The sequence below is a fragment of the Neoarius graeffei genome, chromosome 26 (genome assembly GCF_027579695.1).
Source record: "Neoarius graeffei isolate fNeoGra1 chromosome 26, fNeoGra1.pri, whole genome shotgun sequence".
Classification (NCBI taxonomy): Eukaryota; Metazoa; Chordata; class Actinopteri; order Siluriformes; family Ariidae; genus Neoarius; species Neoarius graeffei.
Window position 1 is genome coordinate 52,007,507 of NC_083594.1, and position 8,469 is coordinate 52,015,975.

General features: G+C 43.6%; 1 protein-coding gene across 2 annotated transcripts in view; it reads right to left on the bottom strand.

Moving 5' to 3' along the window:
• eogt (EGF domain-specific O-linked N-acetylglucosamine (GlcNAc) transferase) overlaps positions 1-8,134 on the bottom strand; it is a 28,723-nt gene extending 20,589 nt beyond the window's left edge. The window contains exons 1-8 of one of the 2 annotated variants that reach the window (XM_060910267.1): positions 8,068-8,134; positions 5,724-5,797; positions 5,200-5,523; positions 4,271-4,368; positions 2,552-2,660; positions 2,305-2,399; positions 427-531; positions 174-280 (exon numbers count right to left, since the gene is read on the bottom strand). In XM_060910267.1, the coding sequence (XP_060766250.1) occupies positions 174-280; positions 427-531; positions 2,305-2,399; positions 2,552-2,660; positions 4,271-4,368; positions 5,200-5,373 (688 nt within the window). In that variant the 5' untranslated portion in view covers positions 5,374-5,523; positions 5,724-5,797; positions 8,068-8,134. Of the gene's footprint in view, positions 1-173; positions 281-426; positions 532-2,304; positions 2,400-2,551; positions 2,661-4,270; positions 4,369-5,199; positions 5,798-8,067 lie in introns of both variants that reach the window. The other variant, XM_060910266.1, reaches the window with a different exon arrangement.
• Positions 8,135-8,469: the final 335 nt, after the last annotated feature.

Below are 8,469 nucleotides of genomic sequence, written 5' to 3' on the forward strand. Positions count from 1 at the left end.
ACTTTGTATTCACATCGTATGTTAAACAGTAATCAGATTATTCAGCGACACATACAGCAGGCAGACTTCATGTTGAAAATGTATCTCTTTAAACAATTCACAATACACATTGTGTTTCTGAGAATGCTGTAGAACATCGTTTCTAATCCTATCATGAAAACGACAAACCCCACCTGCATCCAGCTTCATGAAGACCGTGGGTCGCTCGATGATGACGTCACAGTGCCCATCGTCTATGGGGTGGAAGTCGAGCTCCGTGTATGTCTGCAGCTCGGCAAACCTGGGGAAAGAAGGTCAAGGGTCATCCAAGATGGCTGCCTGGGCTTGCACTAAGTAAATGGTAGAGCTTTATTCTACAATATATTTCTGAAGAGGATAACACTGGACTCGGTGTGGTGATTATATTTTGGACAGCATCATACTAACCAGGACTGCAGAGGGCTCTTGTGCTGCCCCTCTGCCCTCAACGCTCCGCTGTCCAGTCTGCAGTGACCCCCAACCTCCCCTTTCTGCAGGAAATCCTCAGAATATCTGCACACACACACACAGAGCAAGAATACGACAGATAGTTTATTATACTATAATTATCTTGTACTAAACAAGACTCAAATTGAGGAAAGGTTGGCATGGTGTTGGTTTTAGTCCCCTAAGGAGGTGTGGCCTGTGTCAGTCTCAGTAAAGGAGGTGTGGTCTTGGTATTTGTCAGTCTCGGTGAGGGGGGTGTGGCCTCTGTGTCTGTCTCAGTAAAGGAGGTGTGGTCTCTGTGTTGTCAGTATCAATTAAGTCAGTGTTACGTCTGTCACAGTCAGTCCCAATGAAGGAGGTGTGGCTTCTGTGTCTGTCTCAGTGAAGGAGGTGTGGCTTCTGTGACTGCCTCAGTAAAGGAGGTGTGGCCTCTGAGTTAGTTAGTCTGTGTAAAGGAGGCATGGTCTCTGTGTCTGTCTCAGTAAAGGAGGCGTGGTCTCTGTGTCTGTCTCAGTAAAGGAGGCGTGGTCTCTGTGTCTGTCTCAGTAAAGGAGGCGTGGTCTCTGTGTCTGTCTCAGTAAAGGAGGCGTGGTCTCTGTGTCTGTCTCAGTAAAGGAGGTGTGGTCTCTTAGTTTGTCTCAGTAAAGGGGGTGTGGCCTCTGTGTCTGTCTCAGTCAAGGAGGCGTGGTCTCTATGTCTGTCTCAGTAAATGAGGTGTGGACTCTGTCTGTCTCACTCAAGGAGGCGTGGTCTCTGAGTTAGTTAGTCTCAGTAAAGGGGGTGTGGCCTCTGTGTCTGTCTCAGTCAAGGAGGCATGGTCTCTGTGTCTGTCTCACTCAAGGAGGTGTGGTCTCTGAGTTAGTCTCAGTAAACGGGGTGTGGCCTCTGTGTCTGTCTCAGTAAAGGAGGCATGGTCTCTGTGTCTGTCTCAGTAAAGGAGGTGTGGTCTCTGTGTCTGTCTCAGTACAGGAGGTGTGGTCTCTGTGTCTGTCTCAGTAAAGGAGGTGTGGTCTCTGTGTCTGTCTCAGTAAAGGAGGTGTGGTCTCTGTGTCTGTCTCAGTAAGGGAGGTGTGGTCTCTGTGTCTGTCTCAGTAAGGGAGGTGTGGCCTCTAAGTTAGTTAGTCTTAGTAAACGAGGCATGGTCTCTGTGTCTGTCTCAGTAAAGGAATTGTGGTCTCTATGTGTATCTCAGTAAAGGAGGTGTGGCCTCTGCATGTGTCTCAGTAAAGGAGGTGCGGCCTCTGAGTTAGTTAGTCTCAGTAAAGGAGGCGTGGTCTCTGTGTCTGTCTCAGGAAAGGAGGCATGGTCTTTGTCAGTCTCAGTAAAGGAGGTGTGGTCTCTATGTGTATCTCAGTAAAGGAGGTGTGGCCTCTGCATGTGTCTCAGTAAAGGAGGTGTGGCCTCTGAGTTAGTTAGTCTCAGTAAAGGAGGCGTGGTCTCTGTGTCTGTCTCAGGAAAGGAGGCGTGGTCTCTGTGTCTGGCTCAGTAAAGGAGGTGTGGTCTCTGTGTCTGGCTCAGTAAAGGAGGTGTGGTCTCTGTGTCTGGCTCAGTAAAGGAGGTGTGGTCTCTGTGTCTGGCTCAGTAAAGGAGGTGTGGTCTGTCAGTCAGTCTCAGTAATGAAGGCGTGGCCTATGAGTTTGTCAGTTCCAATGAAGGAGGTGTCGGTCCTTCAAATTGTACTGCGTTTAATAGTTAGCTGCTTTAAATGCATCTTTTATGCAGCAGATATAAAGGATGCACATTGCATTGTCTTTCTGAGCTTTACAGACAGACAGACAGCTTCTTCACACTGTCCGTTTCCTTCTCACCACCTTGTTGACTCTCATTGTGGTCACTGACCTCTCATGACCCCTGCGGGGCTTCCGGAGGTCTAGATAGAGGTTGGTAGCTCTGCAGTAGCGCAGGTGACTCGTGCACTTCAGAGAGGATTCCCCCTGAGACAGGAAAAGAGCGAAGGACACAGAACTGTGTGTCACATTTCAGTCGAAATTCTACCGGCCGTAAGAAATAATAACAGTTTCTTCAGAGCCGAAGAAGAAGGAAATCACAAGACCACAGAACTGAGAATGAGAGGAAATCTGTTTACTGGAGTTAAAGGCTGGCAGAGAGTCTTAATCTCACTCAGACGCTCTTTAACATAGCCAAAGTCGGCCTGCTTCCAGAAGATTTCCTGAGCTGCTCGCACCGAGTGGGCCCTAACACACACACACACACACAAAGAAACAGACATCAGTAATAACATGCTTCACTACATGACTAATAATGGCATAGTTTATTCTGAGTTTCCTTCCATAAATGATCAAAAATGTAAAAAAATAAATAGATTCTCTCCTCAGGTCACTGTATTTTTGTGGGCTTCCCCCCAAGATGAAATAATTTCAGGAAATGTATTACACTGTCCAGCTGTTATTGCATCATAATATAAGAGCCAATCATATCCTAATATGCAAATATAAGCCATGTAACCCTGGTTTCCAATTTGAATATTCATATGAGCTACATTTCTGTGGTATAATGTAATTTTTGTAGAATTGCCAAGTCAAGCACTTTAGTCTTCAATATACACTCACCGGCCACTTTATTAGGAACACCCATCCACCTGCTGTTTGATGCAGTGCGCTGATCAGTCAATCCTTCGACAGCAGCACAATGCATCAAATCACGTAGATACAAACCAAGAGCTTCAGTTAATGTTCAGAATGTTCAAACAACAGAACAGGAAAAATTTTGATCTCACAGTGAAGTGTGACTTTCTTTCTTTCACTGTGGCATGGGTGTTGGTTTGAGCCAGATGAGTATTTTTGGTTTGAATATTTCAGAAACTGCTGATCTCTTCCTGGGGTTTTCACACACAACAGTCTCAACACAGAATGGTGCGAAAAACAAAAAACACTGAGTGAGTGAGGGACAGTTCTGTGGGTGGAAACAAACGCCTTGTTGAGAAGAGAGGTCAGAGGAAAATGGAAAGATTTGTGGTTGGAGCTTTTTTTGCCAGGAAGGATATAGTAACTCATATAATCACTTTTTACAACCGTGGTGAGCAGAAAAGCATCTCAGCATGCAACAGCAGAAGAACACGTTGGGTTCCAGTCCTGCAGCCAAGAACAGGGATCTTAGAATCAACAACAAGTTCCTGTTAAAGTGGCGGTGAGGGTAGAAAAAAGGTATGGTCTTCAAAACAAACCTTTTTGTCATCTCATCTCATCTCATTATCTCTAGCCGCTTTATCCTTCTACAGGGTCACAGGCAAGCTGGAGCCTATCCCAGCTGACTACGGGCGAAAGGCGGGGTACACCCTGTACAAGTCACCAGGTCATCACAGGGCTGACACATAGACACAGACAACCATTCACACTCACATTCACACCTACGCTCAATTTAGAGTCACCAGTTAACCTAACCTGCATGTCTTTGGACTGTGGGGGAAACCGGAGCACCCGGAGGAAACCCACGCGGACACGGGGAGAACATGCAAACTCCGCACAGAAAGGCCCTCGCCGGCCACGGGGCTCGAACCCAGGACCTTCTTGCTGTGAGGCGACAGCGCTAACCACTACACCACCGTGCCGCCCCCTTTTTGTCATATTCACCAATAATTATTTTATTTCAAGAAAGTTTGCGCAACATGAAATCGCCGGTTCTCGTGCTGTTCCTGTTCTGTTAAACTGTTTTCGTAGCATTTACGTATTTAGCTTTCAGAGTGTTAAATTATCTCCTGCTGTGTTCATGTGCATCAGTAGCATTGGAAGCCTCATGCACCCTGGCTGACTCAAAGGTAAAGACACAACCAGCAGGTTTCTCTCACCATGCCGAGTCCACGCTGGTGCAGATCGGGAAGCTGAACCTGTGCTCGGGAGAACAGTTCTTCTCGTAACCCCAACACGACTTTTGGGACAGAGCATCCTCCAGACAGCATGGAGAAAACACACAGTTACAAAGCCTCTGGGAAATATTCTGTTATTTATAATAATGTGTGAAAAAAAAGCACAAAGAATTTCATATAGGAGCTTTTCCGGGTGATGTTATTTCACAAGCTTTACACTAAGATCGACTGAGGAAGTTTAAGGTTTGTTGAAAAGTCAAACTGGAAAATTCTTCGGGTCTGTCGTGCCAAGTTACATCCAGGAGCTTTGTTGTGTTTTCTTCGACTTTAATCAGGATTATTGTTGCAGTCAGAATTAAAGCAGCTCATTGCTTAATTTTTTTTTAAAAAGGATAAAGTAGCTTTGAATATTTCTCTATTCCCTGGTTAGATATTTAAAAATTCGAGGACATTTAATAATACAAAAATGGTAAAATACAGTATAGAGGGTTCAAAAACTGTGCATGTACGAAAACTGTACACAAACAACAAGAAACATATAATGAGAGCGAGGAAAATTCCTTTATTTACCATTAAGGCTGGGCGATATGACGATATCAGATTGATATCATGATAAATCACATCACGATACACTTTTCTGAGATATCGTCGGTATAATGATTTAATTTAAATAATTATAAACTGAATGGAACTGAATAGAAGAAACTGATTTGATGGATTTTAATTAATCTTTCAAATTGTGCCCTTTTTACAGATTTCTTTATATTTTTAATGTGTCTTCAAACTTCAAAAGCTTTATTACTTTGTCATCAAAGATTTCGTAGTACAGGAACCCACAGTTTAGAATTTATTGAACTATCAAAGATTTAAAAAACACACACACACACACACACAGATACACAATTTCTTACTTTAAACGGGCAGAGCGGGTCGTCTTGGCAAACTCTGGCCACGTGTGTGTTGCTGTGCAGGAAGTAGGGGACGTGGAGATCCGGTAGTGTCAGAGAGCTATAGTTTAGCAGTGGCTGAGGATCACCGACAGCACCAGAGCAAGTGCAGAGAGTGAAAAGCAGCAATAACGGCATACTCACACACTCACACACAGACAGACACAAAGATCCAGCTGTCTGCACCACCACTGATTCTCTCTCCTTCCTGAGAGAGACAGAGACAGGTTTGAGAGACTCCAGGGTCCAACTCCAGCGAGGGTCTGAGTCGGGCTGCACCGTGGGAACCTGTGAATGAACGGATCTAACTCGCTCTGCTCATAACACAGGATGCATTAGTGACCTTTTTCCTACCATTGTTTAGATCTTCAGGGCTGCAACTCAGGGAAATTCATCAAAAAAAAAATTCTCTCACCAGATGTTCTGCATCCCAAACCCACACAGTACTACCTTCATAAATATTGTGTGTGTGTGATCAGGTACCGTACAGCAATGTTGCTGAGGTTTGAAACGCTGTCTCCATTCAATGTACCTTGAGACACCCTGACTTGCTCAGGTCACCCTGAAACACATCAAATACACATCAGTGACTTCATACAATGCTCATACAATGAGTATTTCAGAAAAACTCCTGAATTCCTGACACAGCGGTTTCTCGAGTTTATACACAGAGGAGAATATCCAGGGTACAGTAACTGAAATAATCACTATTTACAAACATGATGAGCAGAAAAGCATCTCACAAGGCAGACTCAAGAATCGAGACTTTTAGTGTCATTTGTGAAGCAGTGAAATTCTGACTTTGTCACCTGGACAGGTGAAGATTGGGTGGGGAGGAGGGACGTCACCTGGGCGTTTTCCTGTCGCAAAAGTGAGGTGTTTACAGACACTGCTATGTTTGTACTATGATTATGCCTGTTGTTCTTGGTATAATGGCCTTACTAGGTATTTCAAGAACAAGCTCCAGACCTCACAAAATAAATTAGTAAGGACCATTTTGGATCTGCCCCCAAGAACTCACCTTGATCCTCATCATTTTAAGAGGCTGGGATGGTTGAGGGTAGAGGACAGAGTCTCTCAAATTGAATTGAGCATGGTATATAAGATTGTAAATGGAGATGTCCCTAAATATTTAAATAATTTCTTTAGTAGAGTGATGGACGTTCATAGTTACTTCACGAGGGGGTCTTCCACAGATTTTGTTCCTCCAAGAGTGCAAACTAAAATAGGGAAGGACTCCTTTTTATATGTTGCAACTAGTCTGTGGAATAAGTTACCAGGTAATATTAAGGTAATCATTAGTTTGGATGGGTTTAAACGTGCTGTGAAAACATGGCTTAGAGATCAGATAGTGTAGGGCTTGTACTTATATAGTATGTATACAATGTTAATCTGATGTGTATACTGTCTATGTAATTTTGTTTTACAATTTTAGTAACGTCACAGCGCCACTCTTGTCATTTTTACATCTGCTGCCATCCAACATCAAAGGACCACAATGGAAATAAGCTTTCGAGCTTTATTGTGTTATCCTGACTCTCTGTTTTTAGTTTAAGTATGTGGTGTGGTTTATTTGAAACTAAATCATGTATTTATTTTTTTATACAAGAACTCATCTCATCTCATTATCTCTAGCCGCTTTATCCTTCTACAGGGTCGCAGGCGAGCTGGAGCCTATCCCAGCTGACTACGGGCGAAAGGCGGGGTACACCCTGGACAAGTCGCCAGGTCATCACAGGGCTGACACATAGATACAGACAACCATTCACACTCACATTCACACCTACGCTCAATTTAGAGTCACCAGTTAACCTAACCTGCATGTCTTTGGACTGTGGGGGAAACCGGAGCACCCGGAGGAAACCCACGCGGACACGGGGAGAACATGCAAACTCCGCACAGAAAGGCCCTCGCCGGCCCCGGGGCTCGAACCCAGGACCTTCTTGCTGTGAGGCGACAGCGCTAACCACTACACCACCGTGCCGCCCTTATACAAGAACTGAGAATGTTAAATAAAATCAATCAATCAATGCTGCTTCTTGATACACTCCTATCACTCACTCACACACTCACTCACACATGAGTGCCAGTGCTGTCCTGAGAATAAACCAACACTCAAATAACATCTGATTAGTGATGATGCTGTGGATGGATAGAAAGATGGAGTGATAGTGTCAGGGTTTATGTACATAGTCAGGATTTGTATCTCCTGCTTACACTGTGTCATGATGTGGTACATTGACATCATGTCTGTGTGTTAAATCATTGCACTGTCTATTAGGGAAGTGTGTGTTCCGTTTCTTCTTTTTTTTCAGTTGTAGCTTTCAATAAGGGAATAAAGAAGTTGCACAAGTTCCTACTGCAGTGTTGAAATTTCCTAAAAGCTTCTCTGGCAGCTCATTTTCCTCTCACAAGGAAAGCACCACTTGTTTTCCTTCAATCACTACTTGGATTACTACTATTCTTGTTATTGGTTTGCTGTCACTATTCCAATAACTCGATTTGTTTGCTATCTAGTGAACCTACTAGAGCATACAGTGTTATTTAGACGCCCTACATAGCACACTAGGGTGTCATTTTGGACGCGACCATTGTGTTCAAGTCAGTGCACGCGGGCTGGGTTTAAAAACCGCCACCATGGCGACGGTTGCCAGTAGCTGCGGCTCTCCACCACAACCGCCTGCTTTCCGGTTTAACTTCTCCACCGGGATATTTTATAACCTCCAACACAAAAACAGTCATTCGCGGGCTATAAATGTATTTAAAACATCACCAAAGCATAAAAAGGGATATAAACGGACAGGAATGAGCACTACACAAATAAAAACTTACCTCTTTTTACCCAAGAAACTTGAAGTCAAGCAAGCAGGTCGCCATCATACCGGAAGCAGCCGGCATGCAGGACGCTGGATTCACCACAGGGGGCGCCAGAGAGGCTTTTAATTTTTATTATTATTGAAAATCATTTATTGAGCACCTTCATGTCGAGTTTGGTTGTTTTTAGCTAAATATAAAGATGTAAAATCACCTCCAAATCACTTCTTGTCATTTAATATTAATTACCATCCAGATTGATGTTGCTTTATTTATAATTTGCTTAACAAACCAAATTTAAAAATACTCTTTATCTGAACAAACATCTCAATTTTTTTTTTTATTTGAACTGAAAATATTTTACCTTCAAAATCTGTTCCAGTCCTCAACCGTGGACATTTTTATCCGTCAAGAAGAATA